General features: G+C 41.5%; 1 protein-coding gene across 1 annotated transcript in view; it reads right to left on the bottom strand.

Annotated features, from left to right (window-relative positions):
• Positions 1–3,973: 3,973 nt before the first annotated feature.
• LOC138979952 (alpha-tocopherol transfer protein-like) overlaps positions 3,974–25,519 on the bottom strand; it is a 68,503-nt gene continuing 46,957 nt past the window's right edge. The window contains exons 2-8 of the mRNA XM_070352718.1: positions 19,238–19,406; positions 10,840–11,073; positions 10,100–10,176; positions 9,002–9,124; positions 6,543–6,653; positions 6,102–6,206; positions 3,974–5,273 (exon numbers count right to left, since the gene is read on the bottom strand). Coding sequence (XP_070208819.1) covers positions 5,121–5,273; positions 6,102–6,206; positions 6,543–6,653; positions 9,002–9,124; positions 10,100–10,176; positions 10,840–11,073; positions 19,238–19,379 — 945 coding nt within the window. The 5' untranslated portion in view covers positions 19,380–19,406 and the 3' untranslated portion in view covers positions 3,974–5,120. The remainder of the gene's footprint in view (positions 5,274–6,101; positions 6,207–6,542; positions 6,654–9,001; positions 9,125–10,099; positions 10,177–10,839; positions 11,074–19,237; positions 19,407–25,519) is intronic.

Here is a 25,519-nt window from a genome sequence, read left to right as displayed (position 1 = left end):
TTCGTAATATGGTTTTCTCTGGTCCACGTAAGTTCTGGAGAATAACCCCAATATTCTCTCGTGTGCACACATGATTATGTTCGCGTCCTCACACTCGTATGAACACAATGTCATGTTCGCAGGTTCAAAAGTCAGACTAAACGTAAGACAAACTTGTAACATCTTTTTATGTTATTCGTGTTATAATATGTAATGACAAGATTAGCATATTTCTCATCTTCTTTTTACATTTAGTCAAGTTTTGACTAAATGTTTTAACATAGAGGGGGAATCGAGACGAGGGTCGTGGTGTATATGTGTGTGTGTGTGTGTGTGTGTGTGTGTGTGTGTCTGTGTCTGTGTCTGTGTCTGTGTGTCTGTCTGTGTGTGTGTGTGTGTGTGTAGAGCGATTCAGACTAAACTACTGGACCGATCTTTATGAAATTTGACATGAGAGTTCCTGGGAATGATATCCCCGGACGTTTATCTTTTTTGCGATAAATGTCTTTGATGACGTCGTATCCGGCTTTTTGTAAAAGTTGAGGCGGCACTGTCACACCCTCATTTTTCAATCAAATTGATTGAAATTTTGGCCAAGCAATCTTCGACGAAGGCCGGACTTCGGTATTGCATTTCAGTTTGGTGGCTTAAAAATTAATTAATGACTTTGGTCATTAAAAATCTGAAAATTGTAAAAAAAAAACAATTTTTATAAAACGATCCAAATTTACGTTCATCTTATTTTTTATTATTTTCTGATTCCCAAAAACATATAAATATGTTAATTTGGATTAAAAACAAGCTCTGAAAATTAAAAAAATTAAAAATTATGATCAAAATTAAATTTCCAAAATCGTTTCAAAAACTATTTCATATTATTCCTTGTCGGTTCCTGATTTCAAAAACATATAGATATGATATGTTTGGATTAAAAACACGCTCAGAAAGTTAAAAGGAAGAGAGGTACAGAAAAGCGTGCTATGAAGCACAGCGCAACCGCTACCGCTCCAAACACTGAGGCTCGTCACTTTCACTGCCTTTTGCACTAGCGGTGGACTACGTTCAGTTTCATTCTGTGAGTTCCGCAGCTTGACTAAATGTAGTAATTTTGCCTTACGCGACTTGTTTCTTTGTCTCTTTTGCATATGATTTCAGCAATGAACAAGATTATAGATTAAATGTTACATAGGCTACATAAGCACTCGATACAAGTGCTGAGAAGGGGCGGAACAGTTAAGCCAGAGGGGGGGGGGGGGGGGGGGAGTTACAACCTGGGGTCCAGCGAAGCCCCCCTGAAGCTGAAGAATGTTAGCTATTTTATAAACTGTTTGTGGCTTATACTTGATTTTAAACATGATCAACTGGTGTCAAGAAGCCACTCATTATTACACCCCCGGTATAGGGGTGTGTATAGGTTTCGGTCGATGTGTTTGTGTGTTTGTTTGTTTGTTTGTTTGTTTGTTTGTTTGTTGTGGGGGTGTTTTTCCTACCTCGTAGGAATTTCTTGTTTCTTTTAAAGTTAGTATTAAATAATGACAATTTACAGACAGAAAATGTTTTTTGGTTTTTTTTTCACTTTCAGACAGAAAAAAACAGGTTTTTTCTTTTTTGGACACCCGGGGGGGGGGGGGGGGTCCGGTCCGGAAACCCTGTCACCCCCCTCCCCCCCCCCCCCTCCCCCCCCTCCTCCCCCCTAATCCGCCCCTGCTGTGTATATCATTGCACTCAAGCTAGCAGACCAAAGCACCCCTACAGGAGGAGAACACGTAGGACAAACTTGTACTGTCTTCAAATACAGATTGGATACTAAAAGCAACAATATTCGACACATTTGCTTTGCATTGAATTGTAACATTTGAACAAGAGTACAGTCATGACATTCACATAATTATTTGCAAATCTCTCGATACGATGCCTGTAAAGGGGTGTCATTTGCACGCAGTCACGTGGATTTTAAGCTGTATGGCTACATCATTCTCTGCTGAGAGCAAAAAGCCGAACATCCGTCTGCAGAGGACAAAGCATTGCTATTGTGGACGACCACAGAGGTAAATGTGCCGTTGCCGGCGACAACGGATGTATTACGGCCACGAACAAACAGAGCTACATATGTCGTTCCCGCGATGTTGGCCTTTTAAACATTGCTTACAAAGAGCGGAACATTGTTCACTTTCTTTTTCGCCTTTAATGTTCACCTTTGTGTTTGGGGCGCAATTCAAATTGTTGTCCAGCAACGCTATGGGTGTGTCTTTGTTTATTTATTTTTTCAACAGCAAAAGCCTGCACAAAGTGCACCCTAAAAATTTGTTAAGTAGACTTGATTAAAAAAAAACCATTCTGTTTAATTTTCACTGGAATATACTTGACTTCACTGTCACGTGGGTTCGTTTTCCCCGCCGTATTTTGAATTCGAAGGGTGAGCAACTCTTCCACAATCCCCAACAAAACTAAACACCGACAGTGGTATTTCTGATCGTCGTCTGTCTCGGTAGTGCGTCACGTGCACTGATGATTCGGAATGTTCAAGCCTTGTAAGTGATAATTATGTTGCGGTCATGTCAATGAAGTGTTATGTTTCGGAATGTTCAAGCCTTGTAAGTGATAATTATGTTGTGGTCATGTCAATGAAGTGTTATGTTTCGGAATGTTCAAGCCTTGTAAGTGATAATTATGTTGCGGTCATGTCAATGAAGTGTTATGTTTCGGAATGTTCAAGCCTTGTAAGTGATAATTATGTTGCGGTCATGTCAATGAAGTGTTATGTTTCGGAATGTTCAAGCCTTGTAAGTGATAATTATGTTGTGGTCATGTCAATGAAGTGTTATGTTTCGGAATGTTCAAGCCTTGTAAGTGATAATTATGTTGTGGTCATGTCAATGAAGTGTTATGTTTCGGAATGTTCAAGCCTTGTAAGTGATAATTATGTTGTGGTCATGTCAATGAAGTGTTATGTTTCGGAATGTTCAAGCCTTGTAAGTGATAATTATGTTGTGGTCATGTCAGTGAAGTGTTATGTTTCGGAATGTTCAAGCCTTGTAAGTGATAATTATGTTGTGGTCATGTCAATGAAGTGTTATGTTTCGGAATGTTCAAGCCTTGTAAGTGATAATTATGTTGTGGTTATGTCATTGACCTGTTCTGTTCTTTCGTTCGTTTTTATATTTAGTCAAGTTTTGACTAAATATTTTAACATCGAGGGGGAATCGAAACGAGGGTCGTGGTGTATGTGCGTGTGTGCGTGTGTGCGTGTGTGCGTGTGTGTGTGTAGAGCGATTCAGACTAAACTACTGGACCGATCTTTATGAAATTTGACATGAGAGTTCCTGGGTATGAAATCCCCGAACGTTTTTTTCATTTTTTTGATAAATGTCTTTGATGACGTCATATCCGGCTTTTCGTGAAAGTTGAGGCGGCACTGTCACGCCCTCATTTTTCAACCAAATTGGTTGAAATTTTGGTCAAGTAATCTTCGACGAAGCCCGGGGTTCGGTATTGCATTTCAGCTTGGTGGCTTAAAAATTAATTAATGACTTTGGTCATTAAAAATCTGAAAATTGTAAAAAAAAATAAAAATTTATAAAACGATCCAAATTTACGTTTATCTTATTCTCCATCATTTGCTGATTCCAAAAACATATAAATATGTTATATTCGGATTAAAAACAATCTCTGAAAATTAAATATATAACAATTATTATCAAAATTAAATTGTCCAAATCAATTTAAAAACACTTTCATCTTATTCCTTGTCGGTTCCTGATTCCAAAAACATATAGATATGATATGTTTGGATTGAAAACACGCTCAGAAAGTTAAAACAAAGAGAGGTACAGAAAAGCGTGCTATCCTTCTTAGCGCAACTACTACCCCGCTCTTCTTGTCAATGTCACTGCCTTTGCCATGAGCGGTGGACTGACGATGCTACGAGTATACGGTCTTGCTGAAAAATGGCAGCTACTTGACTAAATATTGTATTTTCGCCTTACGCGACTTGTTTACATTTAGTCAAGTTTTGACTAAATGTTTTAACATAGACGGGGAATCGAGACGAGGGTTGTGGTGTATGTGTGTGCGTTTTTTGTGGGTTTTTTTTTGGTAAAATGTTTTCACGTTTGAAGCTTCTTAATGGCACCATGCAGCCATTTACATAGTACAATGAAACTTCAAGAAGCATTCATTCTTGTCGTTTGCTCCAAGTGTGAATGTTCTAATGGTCGCGGTTAATGTGTTTTCTGAAGGGTCCAGCTGTAAAATATGCAACAAGGCCTTAGACTGGAGGTGAAAGCCCTGCATGTTATTAAAGTTCCAACACTGCATTTCTTGTAGCTGAATGAGGTATGGTGTGGTCATTTTTGATGTAAAAAAGCCATGAAGATTATAAACCAAGACTTCAGGGTAAAGGCATGCGCGTAAATGTAAAAATTAAATGTAAACTTGACTAAATGTAAAAACACTCGTGTAAATCTGGCATTACACAGCAGGCCAGGTAGTAAGTATTCTTAATACAAAGCCATTTTCATGCATAAATTGTATTACGGTAAAGTGCCGATTTACATTACATCATTATTTAATAAGACCAGTCTTACTTTTTCGGGTACTTCAGTTTGGAATTCACTTCCATCGTCCTTTAAAGCACTTAAAGTCATTAAAACGTTTTAAAAAATGTGTTAAAAACCACTTAATGTCAGAGTAGTTTAACGCCTTTTGATTTACCACACTTAGTATTACGTCAAAGATATGCTGTGCATTGTATATTCTGAACATATTTTTGTTGTACCATTGTTACCAGCTTGTATTTATAATTACCTGCATAGTATACATTTGATTTTATGAATAACCACATATGTATGCTCTTCATGCCTCATCTTCATCATCATCATCATCATTATCATCATCATCATCGTCATCATCATCATCATCGTCATCTTTATTATCACGTGCTGAAGTTTTCCGACCTCCTTTTGTTGGTTAACTTTTTAAATTTTTAATTTTTAATTTTTTTAATTATATAATTGTGTGTCTATGCGTCCCAAGGACAGATTGTAAGAAAAGGCGTAGCCTTAAATCTTAATCCTTGTTAAATAAAGTTCAATTCAATTCAATTCAATTCTTAAAAGAAAGTTTCCAGGGTTGTGGTGCAATCAGACTTCAAGCTTCCTGAAGGTTCCAGCCATGTTGGTAATGGCGTCTTGTTCCTTCTTCTTGGTCTCGTGGCCAATGGTGTAATCCACGAAGCCGTACTTGCTTTCGTCCTGCATCTCGTGGTCACTCTTCATCAGCGTGTCCATCCAATCCTAACAACAGAAATAATAAAAAGAAATGTACATTTACATATCGCAAAGAAAAGCTAATTTTCATCGTTTATCGATCAAGCAGTTTGACCCCGAACGTATATATATATGTACAGAAGGAATAGAACAATGATCTGTCCACTAGGATTCTCAAAAAGGTTTGTTATCTTTCTACCCCGGCAACCAGTCAAAAGACGAAAACTATATGTTGTTTTTTGGCTGAAGTATTTCTTCGAATATTACAAATGTCAAAATGTCAATTTTATAGCGTTAAAAATAACATGTTTGATATGATGAGGATATCACATGCAAACAAAACAACCAAACTGATATATCCTGGGAAAGGTGAAAGAAAACAACATTAACGAAATTGTTGAATTAATTGAAAAAGCGTCGTTTTAATGTAAAACATCAGCAAATAAGTTGAAAGGGAGGTAACATCAAGTCATAGGGGGACCAAAGTGAGATCAGCTGTCCGCTAGTTACCTCCCTTGAGAGTACAGTGTGCAGACAATTCAGTTATTGGACCAAGCGCCGAAAGTGTGGTGTATGTTGCCATCATTTGTGTGATTCTTGCATCGCCTTGTAAATGGGTTTGGTGGTGGTATTTTTTCTTTGTGTAGTGTGTGTGTGTGTGTGTGTGTGTGCGCGTGCGTGCGTGTGTGTGCGACGGTTTGTGTGTGCGTCAGTGCGAGGGGAGGGGGGTATGGTTGGAGGGGGGAGGGGGGGGGGTGTTGAGGGGAGGCAAAGAAAGGAAATCTGGCCACCTTTTTCACCGCAAATAGATAACGTTTTTCGCTAAAGTAGCCTATATACATTTACCACACGCACCTCATGACCTGGGAACTCTGTGAGGGTTCCCCCATACTCCACGGGCAGGTTCTCCGGTGCAATGTACTCATGCAGTTTCTTCCAGTCTGTTCCAATGCGATACGTCTGCGGATGTTCAATAGTGCGTTATGTTAGAAGCATTTCTGATTAACCTGCATGATACATGTTAGCAGTTTATTAATGTGGCAGCGTAAGTATACTAATGCTAAGAAGTTAAGCGACCTTGATACTCAATCTGAAATTTAATATTTACACAATTCATTGACATTATTTGAACTGCTAGAATAACTTTATTTGTGTTTTGAGTAGTCAGGCATCTGTGTTACTTTCCGAAATTTGTTGGACGACATCTATTTTTCAACAGAGTGTTTAACTATACTGAAGATAATGTCTCCAAATTTAATTTCGGATGACATTTTGAGTCTGAGTCTTGAGTCTTACCCGTCTGGAGAACTTTTCCTTGAGGAAAGGAGAGAGCAGCGCCATGAGAACGTCCATGAAGACAGGTTCGTTGATCACAAGCGTCGCCTTGTGGCGGGCCGGGAACGCGTCCTGTCAACAACACACAGTGAGTGTAATTTAAAGGAGGATATGTACAGATATCAGAAAGACATATAGAAAGATCTATGAAGAGGTGCTGATTCAGTGACATCGTCGCCTTGTGGTGGGCAGGGAACTCGTCCTGTGGCAAACACATAGTGAGTGTAATGTAAAGGAGGATATGGAAAAATATCTGCAAGATTTTGAGAGAGAGAGATTTGAAAGATATATAGCAAGATCAATGAAGAGGTGCTGTTTTCGTGACAGCGTCACCTTGTGACGGGCAGGGAACGCGTCCTGTCAACAACACTAATAGTGAGTGTAATGTAGAGGAGGGTATGGAAAGATATGACAGGTATATAGAGAGATATCTGACAGATATAGAGAGAGATATCTGAAAGAAAAATAGAAAGATATCTGAAAGATATATAGAGAAATATCTGAAAGATATATAGAAAGATATCTGAAAGATATATAAAAATATATCTGAAAGATATCTAGAAAGATAGTTCATCACATTCTCAATCCAAGCACCTCGTCCCCAGATCTTTCTCCTCCAGATTTCTTCCTCTGGGGGTACTTGAAGGAAAGGGTTAACCACAACAATCCACAGACAATACAAGCGCTAAAGAAGAACATTCTTCGTGAAATCAGGAGGATTCCACTCGAGACCTTGGACAGAGTTATCAACAACTTCAATGTCCGTGTCGCAGCCGTAATCCAGAGACGAGGTGCTTGGATTGAGAATGTGATGAACTATTGAACTACGCCCAGAAATGATGTTGCAAAGAAGAAAAAACTGTGCCTTACTACACTTTCATGCTTGTGTGAGACATTCCAGGTGAAAAAAAATAGATAGATATGTAGGCAAACCTGTGGATTGTAGAGTTCTGTTTGTGATGGGGTCTGGCGGATTTGTCTCACTGTATGTTCTGGCCTTCCTTTGAGAAGCCATAACAGTTATTATAGGGCTTACAAATAAGCTCTAAAATTCTCAATCCCGTTTGAGAGGACTTCGCCTTTCAAAGGTAATTGTGGTGTTTCGGCACTCGGTTACATTTGACGTCGTCGAAAGGGAGTAACTCTTCCTTATCTTCTCCAGTGTTTTGCGCATTTATCTCCCTTCCTTCCTTTGGCGTCAATCGCGTACGGTGCGCCACTCACCCGGCGTACGGTGCGCCACTCACCCGGCGAAGCCGGGTACCCGGCAAAGCCGAGTATTTGGCTCTACTTCTTCCCGGCGAAGCCGGTACCTGGCGAAGCGGGTAATCATCTAGTTTAAAGATATCTGAAGAGGTGCTGATCGAATCATTGACAGCGTCGCCTTGTGGTGGGCAGGGAACCCGTCATGTGGCGAACATATAGTGAGTGTAATGTAAAGGAGGATATGGAAAAATATCTGCAAGATATATAGAGAGAGAGATTTGAAAGATATATAGAAAGATCTATGAAGAGGTGCTGATTAAGTGACAGCGTCGCCTTGTGGCGGGCAGGGAACGCGTCCTGTCAACAACATAATTATAGTCAGTGTAATGTGAATGATGATATAGAGAGAGCTGCTGACAAGATATCTCAAGAGGAACTGATCCAGTGACCGCGTCGCCTTGTGGGCACGCAGCACGTCCCATGGAAAAGACCAATCATGCAGGGATGTACTGACAGGACATGGGGATTACATGCATACAAGATTGCGAATAGCTATGGCGGCCTTGTGGTGGGAACAGTACGCGTCATGTGGAAATACACAGAGAAGGGCATTAAAATGACATGCGGAGAGGCATACTGTACATCTATCTTCTATATCTATATACGGCTCGTGCGTGTCTGTCTGTCTGTCTGTGTGTTCACGATTCACGGCCAAAGTTCTATATGGATCTGCTTCAAATTGGGTGGGCATATTCAGGTAGACCCCGGACACAATCGTGGACAATTTTGAACACGTGCGTGCTCTCAGCGCGCAGCGCTGAACCGATTTTAGTTTTTCTGTACATCCATTCCCAGTAACTCTTCCTTATCTACTCCAATGTTTTGCGCGTTTATCTCCCTTCCTTCGTACGGTGCGCCGGCGAAGCCGTCGTACACCCGGCAAAACCGGGTCCCCGGCGAAGCTGGGTATTCGGCACTACTTCTTCCCGGCGAAGCCGTACCCGGCGAAGCGGGTATTCATCTAGTACATAATATAAAGAGAGACAATGATGAGATACGTTGGCAGACCTGATGATACCAAGAGCGGTCTTGTCGTAGGACATACTTAGGGAGTGTCATAACTGATACAATATTGAGTGGAATTAATGTGATGTCAGGAGGCATCGACATCAATTTGGAATATGATGAATTGTAACACAAAGTGATATTCTCACCTGCCACATCCTGATGAATCGCTTGGAGGCCTCCATGTCACTCTGGGTCTTGATGAAGTGCGACATGGTGTAGCCGGTGTAATCTCCTATCAGCGTGAAGCCGCGCACCTGGTCTTCTTCGTCCTATTCAAACAACAGTTACACACGTTTTTTATAACGTTTTGGCACACACACACACACACACACACACACACACACACACACACACACATACACACACACACACACACACACACACACACACACACACACACACACACACACACATATTATTCACAAGGCACACGCACACGTACATACACACATGTATTCCAAGTCATCAAACAACGAGTTTTTGATAACGTTTTGGCCCCAGGGGGCTGAGAAACCACACGTTTAAAAGGCCTACTCGTACACTTTATAATAATGTACGTTTCATGAACATGTAAAACAGAAATCAAACATTGTTTAAACCAAAGGCCCACTCCGCCTTGTGAAAAAAAAGCTCGGCACACTTTTCCAGATCTGATCAGAATAGACCAATTCCAAAAATAACCCCATTGAGTTTTTATTTGTTGTGGGAGAGTGACCTTTTCTTTCAAAACCTCTGCCAAACATTGCTCCCGTTCACGTGTTTCCGACAAACCCATTGCTAGTGATTGGCCCCTCCAATGTTTGGCAGAGGTTTTGCAAGAACCCACAACCTCCCGATCACGGGGCGGACGCCTTACCACTAGGCCAACCGTGCCGGTGTACATATGTGTTGACAATGAGCTATTGCCGAAAGATAGAGAGGACAAACTTGAGGTAAACATATAAAAACATTGCAGATGTAAACTTCAATCAACACCTTTTTTTTCAAACGTCCGTCAAACTAATGTTATTTTGTTTTTGATGGCACTCTCAAAATGTTGGTTTGCTATGCTCCATGAGTATGACTTTATGTATGCAGTATCGTTCTGTTCTATTTTTTTTTTTTTATAAATTGTTTAATCCGGTGCAACACAACCGCTGGTCGTGAAAGTAATCGTGCGTACATCCCACGAACAGAAAACACGGATTTTACGTTTACAATGAAGAACACGTGAAGATATTCGTGTTTGAATTCGAAAAACTTACCTGGATCATCTTCGATATGGATAAGTACTCTGCTTGGAAAAACTCGTCCATGGTATACCGATTCAGGTCCAAACGCCCTGAAAATAAATCAAAATCAATAAAAGAACAACATGATACAGTACCGCAAAATTACTCTGCAGACAAAATTCATGCCACACTGTAAGTGTTTGAAATTCTTATAGTGCTTACGGCTAGCGTACAGCCTAGCAGATTGGAAACTCCAAATCGTCATCATAGTGTCCCTGGTATTAAACCTTGTTCAAGCCAGAGTCCTGTTTTATCATATTGTGCAGGGGTTTTGTTTCTATGAAGCACATTGGACTAATTCAGGGTAATAACTCAAGCGCAAATAAAATCTATAAAAGTGACCGTCGTTAAACAATTGTAATCACGGCATCTATACACACACACACACACACACACACACACACACACACACACACACACACACACACACACACACACACACACACACACACACCACTATGAATAAAAGCCGATGATCTATATCGCGTGTGATCGTACCCAAACACGTGAAGTTCTGTCCCTGTATTTGCGAGGGAACTCAATGATTTACGCTCGTGCGTCTTACCCATAAACATGAAGTAGACTTTGAGTCCCTGTCTGTCTCTGTACTTGTCATGCAAGTCAATTATCTATGCTCGCGTGTGTCTTACCAAGATACATGAAGTTCTGTCCCTGTATTTGCGATGGAATATCTATGCTCGTGTGTGTCTTACCCAGAAACATGAAGTAGACTTTGCGTCCCTGCCTGTCCCTGTACTTGTGGGGGAAGCCGATGCCAGAGTTCCAGACGTGGGGAAGGTTGGAGGGCTTGAGTCCTGTGAACAAAGCCTCGTTCTCTTTGCGTAGTCTGTAGTAGTTCAACACCAGCTGGAACGCTCGCTCCTGGTCCCACTTCCGGGCGCGCAGGAACCGGATGAGGAATTCTGGGTCTGTCCTGGGCCGGAGACCTTGAAGGGGTTGTAGGATAAGGATAAATAGACGAATGTTGAATAATAACTATGTCAGACCTGGAAGGGGTTGTATGATTAGGATTAGTAGACGAATATTGAATAATAACTATGTCAGACCTGGAAGGGATTGCATGATTAGCATTAATAGACGAATCTTGAATAATAACTATGCCAGACCTGGAAGGGGTTGTATGATTAGGATTAGTAGACGAATATTGAATAATAACTATGTCAGACCTGGAAGGGATTGCATGATTAGCATTAATAGACGAATCTTGAATAATAACTATGCCAGACCTGGAAGGGGTTGCATGATTAGGATTAATAGACGAATATTGAATACTAACTATGCCAGACCTGGAAGGGGTTGTATGATTAGCATTAATAGACGAATGTTGAATAATAACTATGCCAGACCTGGAAGGGGTTGTATGATTAGCATTAATAGACGAATGTTGAATAATAACTATGTCAGACCTGGAAGGGGTTACAAGATTAGGATTAATAGACGAATATTGAATACTAACTATGCCAGACCTGGAAGGGGTTGTATGATTAGCATTAATAGAAGAATGTTGAATAATAACTATGCCAGACCTGGAAGGGGTTGTATGATTAGCATTAATAGACGAATGTTGAATAATAACTATGCCAGACCTGGAAGGGGTTGTATGATTAGCATTAATAGACGAATGTTGAATAATAACTATGCCAGACCTGGAAGGGGTTGTATGATTAGCATTAATAGACGAATGTTGAATAATAACTATGCCAGACCTGGAAGGGGTTGCTTGATTAGCATTAATAGACGAATGTTGAATAATAACTATGCCAGACCTGGAAGGGGTTGTATGATTAGCATTAATAGACGAATGTTGAATAATAACTATGCCAGACCTGGAAGGGGTTGTATGATTAGGATTAATAGACGAATGTTGAATAATAACTATGCCAGACCTGGAAGGGGTTGTATGATTAGCATTAATAGACGAATGTTGAATAATAACTATGCCAGACCTGGAAGGGGTTGTATGATTAGGATTAATAGACGAATGTTGAATAATAACTATGCCAGACCTGGAAGGGGTTGCATGATTAGGATTAATAGACGAATGTTGAATAATAACTATGCCAGACCTGGAAAGGGTTGCATGATTAGGAGTAACAGACGAATGTTGAATAATGACTATGAAAGACCTGGAAGGGGTTGCATGATTAGGATTAATAGACGAATGTTGAATAATAACTATGCCAGACCTGGAAGGGGTTGCATGATTAGGATTAATAGACGAATGTTGAATAATAACTATGCCAGACCTGGAAAGGGTTGCATGATTAGGAGTAACAGACGAATGTTGAATAATGACTATGAAAGACCTGGAAGGGGTTGCATGATTAGGATTAATAGACGAATGTTGAATAATAACTATGCCAGACCTGGAAGGGGTTGCATGATTAGGATTAATAGACGAATGTTGAATAATAACTATGCCAGACCTGGAAGGGGTTGTATGATTAGCATTAATAGACGAATGTTGAATAATAACTATGCCAGACCTGGAAGGGGTTGTATGATTAGCATTAATAGACGAATGTTGAATAATAACTATGCCAGACCTGGAAGGGGTTGTATGATTAGCATTAATAGACGAATGTTGAATAATAACTATGCCAGACCTGGAAGGGGTTGCATGATTAGGATTAATAGACGAATGTTGAATAATAACTATGCCAGACCTGGAAAGGGTTGCATGATTAGGAGTAATAGACGAATGTTGAATAATAACTATGCCAGACCTGGAAGGGGTTGCATGATTAGGATTAATAGACGAATGTTGAATAATAACTATGAAAGACCTGGAAGGGGTTGCATGATTAGGATTAATAGACGAATGTTGAATAATAACTATGCCAGACCTGGAAGGGGTTGCATGATTAGAATTAATAGACGAATGTTGAATGATAACTATGTCTGATGTGTATGGGTTGAGGAAGAGGTTCTTTCCCTTGGAAACACTGAGGCAATCTACACACGCCTTTTTAATCTAAACAATAGCGAGCGGCTTGTATCCACACGTGGTCGCCCGATCTAGGACGCGATCACATGGGCAATTCCGATAGTCAGCTCCGATGTGCGAACTTTCGAACGAAAAGAGCGTTATATTGGGCGGTCAGCGCAGTAAGCGCAGACTGGAGCTAATTCTCACTGGTATGTAAGGCGTTCGCATGATTTCACAGGCACAGAACACCGACCATGTGCGGAGACAACCTGCTCGCTGGTGGTTGGCGTACAATGTCACTAGTAGCTTGTCTCGGTGTCGCAAAGGAAAAACAACTTTTTCACAACTCTTAAAACCGGGACAGAGGTATTTCCGAATATCGTAGTCATCGTCATTGTTTTTGTTATCTGTGTCATCATCATCATCATCATCATCATCATCATCATCATCATCATCATCATCACCATCACCATCACCATCACCATCATCATCATCACCATCATCATCATCATCATCATCATCAACTATATCACCATCATCATCATTATCATCATCATCATCATCATCATCATCATCATCATCATCATCATCATCATCATCATCATCATCATCATTATCATAACCGTCCTCGTCGTCGTCGTCGTCGTCTTGCAATCAAAACCGGAGGGACATATTTCCAAGAGTCAACTTTGTGCAAACTCTCCTCGGTGTCCGAACACCCCAGTGTTCACGTATACGCACGATAAGGAACCCTAGTTCACAGCGAAAGTCTCAGGGCTTGAAAACATGAATACACGCATGCAGGAAAAAGAAGAAGAACAAGTCGCGTAAGCCGAAAATACAACATTTAGTCAAGCTCAGTCGAACTCACAGAATGAAACTGAACGCATTGCATTTTTTCTGCAAGACCGTACACTCGTAGCATCGTCTGTCCACCGCTCGTGGCAAAGGCAGTGAAATTAACATTCCAGAAAAGCGCGGTAGCGGTTGCGCTGAGGAGGATAGCACGCTTTTCTTTATCTCTATTCTTTTTAACTCTCTGAACGTGTTTTTAATCCAAACATATCATATATATATGTTTTTGGAATCAGGAACCGACAAGGAATAAGATGAAATTGTTATAAATCGATTTCGGAAATTTTATTTTAATCATAATTTTTATATTTTTACTTTTCAGAGCTTGTTTTTAATACGAATATAACATATGTATATATAGCTATTCTGATGAACACGTGGGGGAATTCGGGGGCTGTGATTGGATGGTCTCTTCCGATCATCAAAGCATAATGCGGCGGAAGTCGGCCATTTTACTCAATATCCAAAAGCATATTGTCGATAACAAAGACGCATGGTTCCGGTTTCTTCCACGTACGTGTATAAAGTACACGTATACATCGCCAGGTTTGTTTCTGTGACTAGTCGACAGACGATGCCATTTGCTTTTTGTGTGTTTTTGTTGTTGCTTACTGTACATGACATACATTACGTGTAAAATCCAGTTCTTTAACAGGCAACAAACCTTGCAAATTTCCAGAAGCTGCAATCTGAAGCGACCTATCTCTGATTCTAGCAGACGATCTCTCCAATGTTTAACACAAAATCAGCAAACTCTCCTGTCACATAGAACGTCCAGTGCAATGTTGAAATGAAGTTACCGGTCTGAAACATTTAGTCGTTTCTTCTGAAACAATCCTTGTTCTCTTATCATCTACAGATTTACCGCAGTCTTCACCACGCGAATTCCCAACAGAAGTCAGACTTTCGAACATACAATAATATACGTAGGCAAGCATGATACGTCATGACGTCATATGATTCCTAGCAGATTGACGTAATGCTAAACATCCGGTTATCTCGAATTTTCTCCGTAATACATGTCCGTGGGTTTTTCAATGTTCGGTTATTTCCGTGGCTTCATGCGGAAAGGGAACTGTCGTCTGCAATCAACGACATGGACCATTCTGGTACTTGTTGCTGACAAAAACATGATTTTAACACAGAATTTAATGTCAGAATAGCTATAAAAAACGCTATTGTGTTTTCATCGTAGCAATAGGGTCCGATATTTAGACTCGAACAAGTATAATGCGACTCGTCTTCGACTCGTCGGCATTATACTTGTCTCGTCTAAATATCGGGCCCTATTGCTACGCTGAAAACACAATAGCTGTTAATGTTTTTGGAATCAGAAAATGATGAAGAATACAATAAACGTAATTTTGGATCGTTTTATAAAAAAAAATTAATTACAATTTTCAGATTTTTAATGACCAAAGTCATTAATTAATTTTTAAGCCTCCAAGCTGAAATGCAATACCAAAGTCCGGCCTTCGTCGAAGAATGCTTGGCCAAAATTTCAATCAATTTGATTGAAAAATGAGGGTGTGACAGTGCCGCCTCAACTTTTACAAAATGCCGGATATGACGTCATCAAAGACATTTATCGAAAAAAAGAAAAATAAAGTCTGGGGATATCATACCCAGGAACTCTCATGAAAAATGTCATGAAGATCGGTCCAGTAGTTTACTCTGAATCGCTCTACACACACACACACACGCACACACAGACACACACACACACAGACACACACACACACACACACACACACACACATACACCACGACCCTCGTCTCGATTCCCCCCTCTATGTTAAAACATTTAGTCAAAACTTGACTAAATGTAAAAAGAGTAGCGCCGTGCTGTATGTCACCTCGCTTTCCCGAGTGAGAAAGCTGCCCGAATTCCCATTATGGTCACCTCACAGGACAATATGAAATCGTATCCTTATCCTATCCTTATCCTTATACAAGGGCTTTGTAATCTTTCTAAATCATTGCGCTTGATTACAACAACAACAACAACAACAACAAAAACGAATGTGCAATTCCGCATGCAGCTAAAGTGCGAATGTACGTACCTTAGGATACGAACAATACCTACATGTACTTTACAAGCTAAACATTCGTAGGACCCCAAAATAGCTGCCTGGCTGGCTGGGTTAACCGACGGGTTGGGCGAAGTTGTGACTGTGGTTATAAACCAGGCCACGGTGAGGTGACCCCGTTCTCAATACAGTACATAATGTGGTGGCAAAAAAACGGGGCACAACCTTCACATGCTAGACGCTTCTTCCTGCATAGCGAACATTGCCCTTGCACGCTTGAGCGCGGAACACAGTTATGTATCGTATCATTAGGCGGTTTTAAATGGTGACGCTATTCGACTTGAACCATCCAGAGCTGAGGTGCACGAACCGAAAGGGAGTGCCACCCAAACGGGAGAGAACAAATTGCGTTGCGGGGTCTGATTCGTTGAAATCACAATAAATCTAGGTTTCAGCCTATCGAATACTGCGGCTGGCTCCAGTTTGGGTGGTAACTTTCTCGTGCACATGTCGAGTTCTATTCAGCAGACTGCTGTTCTCGAGCCGGTTGGTTGGATGGAATAGACCCTATCGGTATTCCAAGCTCTCGTAATCTCTCGCAAACTTCAGAGCATAGCAAAGCATGCGGTACAGCGATCTCGTGCGAGCTGCACAAGCCAAGGTTCGAAGTTCTCGCGATGTTCAAAGCATAACAAAGAGCGTGTCTCGCGAGAGCTGCTCAGATACCGAAAAGGTCTATTAGATATGCATCGCGCATGCTTTGACTACCGAGTTTTCGTTCAAGGTTGTCCCTAAATTGAGCCTGAAGTCGACTTTGCGAAGACTTTGCCAAGTCTTTTTATCAAATTAATTTTCAGTGCTGTAGCTTCGTGCAGCCAGCTTCGCGAAGTATACTTCGTGGAGTCGACTTCGCCAGGTTCAAGGAAGGTTGACAATGACAAGAACAAACACTTTAGGGGTAAGGCTTAAAGGCATACTAACGCACTTCCTTGTTTACAAAGTGTAGTTTGCCCACAATCGATGTCAAACGCACCATAAGACCATATAATGACGATATGTCACCATGCGCGGACCATAATACATGGATTACAGCTTGTTCTAGCCTCTGAAAAAGTGAGGATGTCAACAAAGCCGCGGTGTTAGCTCCCTTGCATCAACGTTACATGTGTTGCCAAATCTATAAATAGGACCATCTAGATCAAAATAAAAATTCAAATATCTCAACATTTAAGGGCTCCTAGACCACAATATTTTGCAGGGAACTTAATTTAGCATGTCTCCAGCTGTTGGTAAAGCAATTAGCGTGTATAGTCATCGAGTACATATGGCTTTAAGCACCGAGCTTTGTCGACATTTTCACGTATCTACCAGAAAATTCGAGGTGGCTTGGAAATACTTGGCCCCTACGTAACACTGGCTTTGCTGTATAATTATAAAGAACGGCTTTTCTACATAATATGTGACCCTCCACCACGAAATGAGTCGCATGTCACCTCGCGCGGTTCTGCGTTAGGCTTAATTTAAGTCCGGGGGGACTGTGGTAAAAGTGCGAGGGTCACCTTAGTCACAGGCTTATAACTCGAAAAGTTTTCGCTCTTTTCTAAAACGGTTTTTACCACTGGATAGAGCATAAAACACTCTTTTGGAAAATGTAAAAATATCATGCAAAGATGACATGCGACTCATCACGTGTGGTGGAGGGTCACATATGTCTGATTTCGTGCATCGGCATACGAATATTTTCAAATCAATGACGCCTAGAATGTTCCAAAGCAAGCTACTGTTGCCATATTGTACCCGCAGAACTTGAGAGGTCTCTTGGACAAAAGGGAAGATTTTTTTTTTAAATGTTCCTCTTCTTACCCTAATTAATTCAGAGAGGAAGTATTGCTGAAATTCGAACAGTTCTCCCCGGACTCAAGTAAAACACTATGACATCAGAATGCAATTGAAATTGATAACGAACGATAGACTGCAGTTGTGAAGAACTAGAACATGAAAACAATACAAATGTAAAAATCAAGTACACTTACGAAAATGTAGCGGACAATATTTTCAAAACATTGTCAAAGTATAATTGTGTATTTTCTTGCAGTCTGCATTGTATTTCAGTGTTTCAAGTATTTCTTCTTTTTAGTGCACCTTTCTTATTATCTTGTTCTAGTCATTGGAGTTGTCAAAACAAATTTCTAGCACGGGCCAGGTGCCAACAACAAGTACGCTTGTGTAACCAAAATTAAGCAGAGGCTTTTTGTAACCGTATACTTCCTTTCTCGGCACTCAAAATGAGGGCTAAAAACGGGTGTCACCCTACCCGAATATTGTTATAGGCTTTCACCTCCAGCGTGCGAGCGTTCTTGGGCCTAGAAACGTGTGTGTGTGTGTGTGTGTGTGTGTGTGTGTGTGTGTGTGTGTGTGTGTGTGTGTGTGTGTGTGAGAGAGAGAGTGTGGGTGTGTGTGAGTGTGTGTGAGTGTGTGTGTTTTGTGTGGTGTATGTGTGTGTGTGTGTGTGTGAGTGTGTATGTGTGTGTGTGTGTGTGTATGTGTGTGTGTGTTTGTGTTTGTACAGCTAAACAGCTTTAAACATGTTACGTAAATGTGTGTAAATATGTTAAATGTTAAAATTGGAACAATGAAGTATTATTGTGTGGACATATATTGTACTTTATTGTCTTGTATTGAATTGAAATGTTTTGTACTGTATTCCATTGATTTGTATTGTACTGTACTGTACTGAAGTGTATTGTTTTTTTCAATGTATTGTAATTTGTTGCTTTGCATTGCGTTGTATTTTATTGCATGTCACTGTATTTCATTGCAATGTATCATGTCACATTGTATTGTCCTGAATTTCATTAAATGGAATTGAATTGCACTGTATTGAATTGTATTGAACTACAGTGTATAGCATTATATTGCATTACCTAGCGTTGCATTGCATTGTATTGTATTGTATTGGATTGGATTGGATTGGATTGGATTGTGTTGGATTGGAGTGTTTTAGATTGGATTGAATTACATTGCATTGCATTGCATAGCATAGTATTTTATTTATTGTATTTTATTGTGTTATATTGTATTGTATTGTATTGTATTGTATTGTATTGTTATTGTATTTAATATATTTGCGTTACACTGTTTTACAGTGCATTACGTTTTGTTGCATTGCAATGCAGTGTGTTACATTGCAAAGCATTGCATTGCATTGCCTTGCATCGTATTGCATTGCCTTGCCTTGTATAGTGTTGCATTGAATTGTAGTGAATGTGACCATACCCGGGTATTGCAAAAGGCGGTCCCTGAAGGCTTTGAGCTCCAGCAGGCGAGTATCTGGATCCTCGTTCAGCTCTTTCCTGGCGAAGGCCAATGTGTCTTCTCGCAGTGTGCATTTGTACACCAGCTTTCCGTTCACTTCCATCTTTGTCGTTTCACCTCAAGGGTTAACCTGGGGAAAACGAAGCAATATCAGGGATGTTGTTACGTTCTACAGTCAAACCTCCCCCGGCGACCACCTCTCCATAATGATCACCTCTACACAACGACCAGCTGCCCATAACGACCACCTCTCCTTAACGACCACCTCTCCTTAACGACCACATCTCCATAATGATCACCTCTCCATAACGACCACCTTTCCATAACGACCACATCTCTATAACGACCACCTCTCCATAATGATCACCTCTACACAACGACCAGCTGCCCATAACGACCACCTCTCCTTAACGACCACCTCTCCATAACGACCACCTCTCCATAACGACCACCTTTCCATAACGACAACATCTCTATAACGACCACCTCTCCATAACGTCCACCTCTCCATAACGACCACCTCTCTATAACGACCACCTCTCTATAACTACCACATCTCTATAACGACCACCTCTCCATAACGTCCACCTCTCCATAACGACCACATCTCCACGACGACCATCTCTCCATAACGACCACCTGCCCATAACAGGTTGTTCGTCGATGGTTTTCTAATACTGTGTTGTTCACCTTTCCATAGCGACCACCTGTCTCAAACGAGCACTTGCTCACATGAACCGAAAGTTCAAGCTGGCGCCATCACCAACCTGCGCCTGCGGTCAAGAGGACCAAACAGCGGAACACATCTTACAGCGATGTCCCTTACTAGATGAGGAACGAAAAGAAGTGTGGCCGTCACCAACTCCCTTGCAGACCAAACTATACGGCAGTCGACAGGAGTTGGAGAAAACGACAACATTTATCACCAGTGCTGGACTGATTGTGTAACCTCTGCGAACGCCAAGAAGAAGAAGAAGAAGAAACGAGCACTTTAAGTCGGTCCATTGAGTGGTCGGTATGAACAGGTTTGATTGTATTTCGTTTGCAAAGCTGCCAAAACAGCCATACAATTTTCGGTCATTTTTGGTATGTTGTTGGTGTCATTTTTTGGCTGTCGTTTGGCAAACTCTGCCTAATGACGGCAAACGTTTTAATATGTTTTGGCATTTGTCGAGTACCGGTGTAACACGAGAAAATTACTCCCACGAGATTTTTACTCCGGAGTAAATATTTCGTAAGAACATTTTACTCCCTTTGCGAAAAAATGACTCCCCCATAACACGAGAAAATAACTCCCCACAACAGGTGTGTTCCGAGTAAACATTTCGTACAAAAATGTTACTCCCCTGTGGCCGAGGTCTTGTCGGCTACGTAGCGGCTTTACGCATATACGCAGAGCCTACCGTGGACACCGTAAGATGAAAACGTGGTGGGCATGACGCGAACGTAGCGAAACTTGCGCCGCTACGTTCACCGTAAAGTTACGACAGCTCCCCCCCTGTCGTAAACCTTTGCGCAGCACGCGTGTGGCGAAAAAACATGGCGGGCAGCACGTTATTTTTTCGGATGCTTTTGCGGCGGAACTTCAGCCGTCAACGGACGTTGCTGAACAGATCCTCATTGCTTTGCTTCTTTTTTTCTAGCAAGGTGTGGATTTCAACTTCACTAAAATGTCCGCCGCGGTGCTTTGGTGCTCCAGCTTCGACAACGTGATAAAGAACGAAACGAATACTATATTACGTAATCAAACACATCATGACGTAAAGTACACAAAATGAAAGAATTCTCCGTATCTCCGAGACTAATAGACTTCCTTGAGGTTTTTGACGTCACTAGTTAGACGCGACTTCACGGGATAAAATAGTAAAATAGTACAACTTTGCGCACAGCGTTAGCTCCTTACGTATTTCGTTACTCCGCAAACGACTAAGCAAGCGTCGTGACCACCAAGTTACGCATTTGCGGAGCTACGGAATACGTAGGCTTTACGTGTTCGTAACTCCATGCGTAACCTAACTTATTTGCGCTACCGACAAGACCTCGGCCACAGACGAATAAAAAACGAATACATTACTCCACCCTAACACGAGCAAATTAACTGCCCACGCCAGGTGCGCAAAACTTTTACTCTCCCCTGCTAGTCCAGTGGCCGATCGAGGTCTTGTCGGTAGCGTGAAGTCGCGTCTAACTAGTGACGTCAAAAACCTCAAGGAAGTCTATTAGTCTCGGAGATACGGAGAATTCTTTCATTTTGTGTACTTTACGTCATGATGTGTTTGATTACGTAATATAGTATTCGTTTCGTTCTTTATCACGTTGTCGAAGCTGGAGCTTCAAAGCACCGCGGCGGACATTTTAGTGAAGTTGAAATCAACACCTTGCTAGAAAAAAAGAAGCAAAGCTGAAGTTCCGCCGCAAAAGCATCCGAAAAAATGACGTGCTGCCCGCCATGTTTTTTCGCCACACGCGTGCTGCGCAAAGGTTTACGACAGGGGGGGGAGCTGTCGTAACTTTACGGTGAACGTAGCGGCGCAAGTTTCGCTACGCTCGCGTCATGCCCACCACGTTTTCACCTTACGGTGTCCGTAGGCTCTGCGCATATGCGTAAGGCCGCTACGTAGCCGACAAGACCTCGGCCACTGGTGTGGAAGGGGTGGGGGGGGAGGGGTATTGCGACATTCATTTGCGCGAGATCACATATTGGCATTATCCCTTCGCCCGCATCCCAATTTCGCGATCGAGATTTTTACTGGAAGTAAAACAAACGGGGAGTAAAAATGTCGTGGAGGGAGTAATTTTGTCGTGCCTTGTGGAGTTCTTTTCTCGTACGACAGGTGTACTCGGAGTAAAGATTTCGTACGAAACTTTTGCTCCGGAGTCAATTTTTCGTGGAGTAAAAATTTCGTGTTACACCGTCGCAAAATGACGTCCCTGAGAATGTCTCACTCCAACAGAAAACCTTATGATATCCGTAGAATATTGGGAACATATAAGCAGCAAACACGATTTTGTGTACGGTAGTTGCTTTCAGAAAGGTGTGATAGTTGTTTCTTTCTTCGACCTCATAATTATTGCTCCTTGAAAAGTGTATGAATGCTGTAAGAAAGGACCCATGCGAGGACCAATCACAATTTCTTTCTTGTGATCGACTTGTTTGATCATTTGTGACCCTCCACCACGAAATGAGTCGCATGTCACCTTTGCATGATTTTCATATTTTTACATTTTCCTAAAGAGTTTTTTATGATCTATTCAGTAGTGAAAACCGTTTTAAAAAAGAGCGAAAACTGTTTGAGTTACTTGTATAAGCATGTGACTAAGGTGACCCTCGCAGTGTTACCAGACACTTATATTAAGCCTAGTGCAGAACCGCGCGAGGTGACATTCGACTCATTTCGTGGTGGAGGGTCACATTTTACAACAGCTTTATTAATCTCGTCAACAGCGTGTTGAAAACAAGAGACACACAAAAAACACTTCTTCTTCGCCTATATTTCAGAATTTGGATATCTTAAAGAGTTGAAATACTGATTACCACCATGCTTTTTCCTTTTGCTTGAAGCATTTTACCCACAAATACCCGGTACTGGACTCGAAACGGAACCATTGGCAACAAAGATTTAATCGCTGTGATGTTATTATTCTGTTATTATCGTCCGATGTTTACATTTAAAGATTATATGCATAATTCGAATGTCATGACGTTTCTGAGAGTTCAAAATGTGATTATAGTATGCTGCTCCGGCTTCGTTCAAGAAAACCTTTGACAATAAACTATAAATGTCCTAAAATTATCTGGCCAGACTTTTTGGTTTGAAGTTAAATCAGTAAGACTATACTATTTTGCAAAACTCTGATCAAACCTAAAACTAACAAAGAAATGGTTTTAAACCAGACGACCGTGCTAAAAACTTAGTCATATCCGTGTCGACACAGCATGCAGCAAATATCCACCTTATTAAAGCCCCAGTCGGTCTCAAATGGTTTACAAAACAATTTAAATCTTCTCACGAAAAAATCAGTTCTAACTTTATGGAACACACTTGCAATAGCAATTAACAGCATTAAATGACACAGTTCGTTTGAATGGCTATTCAGCTTGCGTAAACCACACACCTGTTATCGTGGTTTATCTAACCCCTGAGCCATCGTGAACCCGTGCGATCCACTTTCCTTTTTTTCACAATTTAGTCGTCAGTTTGTGATTCAATGCGACTGGCTGTATCTGCAATAGCACGTTATTGTGTACCTTTGATTCTAAAACGCAACAAACGGCTGCGAGTCACACGAACTTGTCGGCGGCGGCTGGCTTCAAAGAAAGCGAGCGGTATGCAGAAAAATCGTCTGCTTTGAGACACGACCTCTGGGACAGGCTGATCTTTCTTAACCCAGTGTGGGATTTTCAGTGGGGCGACCACCCCCAACCCAGCGCGTCCCCGGGTGGCGGATAGGGGAACGGTCTTCAGATATGGAGATCAGCCGCTTGCGGCCGCGGACCAAACTGGCTCCGGGTGGGATCCCGGAAAATCCTCCCCCCTGTGCTCTCAGGGTAGGACGTACGGGCCATGAGCTAAGGGTGAGGTAACCCCGACAGAAAACCCCGAATGCTGAAGACGGAGGACCCGGGCCGCACGGCGCATTCTAACAAACCACGGGTACACGCACTTACGCAAATGATGACACAATCAACCAGCACAGATGGAAATGGCGCTCGCCCATTGAGGACCCCCCAGGGTGGAGCAGCGTCGGGTCCCATGCCTCAAAGGGACCCAGCCCCAACTACTGGAGGTCCCTCCCGTCCGTCTTGTCACGCCAGGGGACGCGGGAGGAAAGTGACTGGCACCACCACAACCAGGAAGAAACCCAGTCAGCAGCGACCTTTTCAGGTCATGCACTGGAACGCAGACTAGATGAGGAACGAAAAGAAGTGTGGCCGTCACCAACTCCCTTGCAGACCAAACTATACGGCAGTCGACAGGAGTTGGAGAAAACGACAACATTTATCACCAGTGCTGGACTGATTGTGTAACCTCTGCGAACGCCAAGAAGAAGAAGAAGAAGAGACACGACCTTTCGTGACCCTGCTTCCGGGCTATCATTTTTAAAACTGTCAAAACTTCGAATTGTACTGATTTTCTCTTGGTGAAAAAAGAAATCTTTTATGATTTTAAGAATGTTTGTGTTACAAGCTGTCAATTTATTATTTAGATTTTAAAAGTTAGTTCTAGCGCCAAAACTAGGCGTCCGATTGTGGTACTAGACAATCCGGCTGGCAATGCAAAAATAAATTCTTTAAAAAATGCTCGCTCTTTACAAAGGGCACCTAGGATGTTCTCAAGCGGTGAGTGTTTAAAACAAATGGTGTTTGTACTGTGTGTAAAAGCCTGGCAGTATCTGCGACCAGAAACAGATGGTTTACGTGTGCCTTTAAAGTAGAAACAAACAAATGTGTGCTAGTTTATGGACGCAAAAATGAAGGCGATGGTGTCACCTTCACAAAAAAGAGACAGGGAAGGGAGATTTTTTTTTTTTTTTAGGAAAAGGGGGCATGTAGGTTTGGGGGTAATTTGTTTCGCGTTTTCTATGGAGATGACACACGGTAGTATATATATATATATATATATATATATATATATATATATATATATATATATATATATATAAGTATAAATCCGCCTTTAGGACGACCATTGTAAAAAGGGGTTTTATAGCTACCGGTGCTATATCCGTTGTTTTTAAAGCAATATTAATAAAATTTTGTAATTACATTTGCTAATTGACCTACACCCGACTGTCGTGAATTGAACGTGAAAATCTGTCAAGATTAAGATATAGGTGTTTTGCATGGTCGCCTTAATGAAAATAATGCAAGAGTGGGGGTTACGGCGACACGCCTTTTCGGGTAGCTTAGGGCAACCAATTTATAAGGTATATTAAGGCGACCAGTATTTGTATATTTTGTTGTTCACAAAGTTTTGTAAAGGGCCTAGAGCCATAGGTTATGCACTTAAAAATGTCCAGTTATTATTATTATTTTAACAATTTTAATTGTCTTCTTCTGCGTTCGTGGGCTGAAACTCCCACGTACACGCGTGTTTTTGCACGAGTGGAATTTTACGTGTATGACCGTTTTTACCCCGCCATTTAGGCAGCCATACGCCGCTTTCGGAGGAAGCATGCTGGGTATTTTCGTGTTTCTACAACCCACCGAACTCTGACATGGATTACAGGATCTTTTCCGTG

This window comes from Littorina saxatilis, linkage group LG11, assembly GCF_037325665.1.
Source record: "Littorina saxatilis isolate snail1 linkage group LG11, US_GU_Lsax_2.0, whole genome shotgun sequence".
Classification (NCBI taxonomy): domain Eukaryota; kingdom Metazoa; phylum Mollusca; class Gastropoda; order Littorinimorpha; family Littorinidae; genus Littorina; species Littorina saxatilis.
This window is presented reverse-complemented; position numbering and strand designations above follow the sequence as displayed.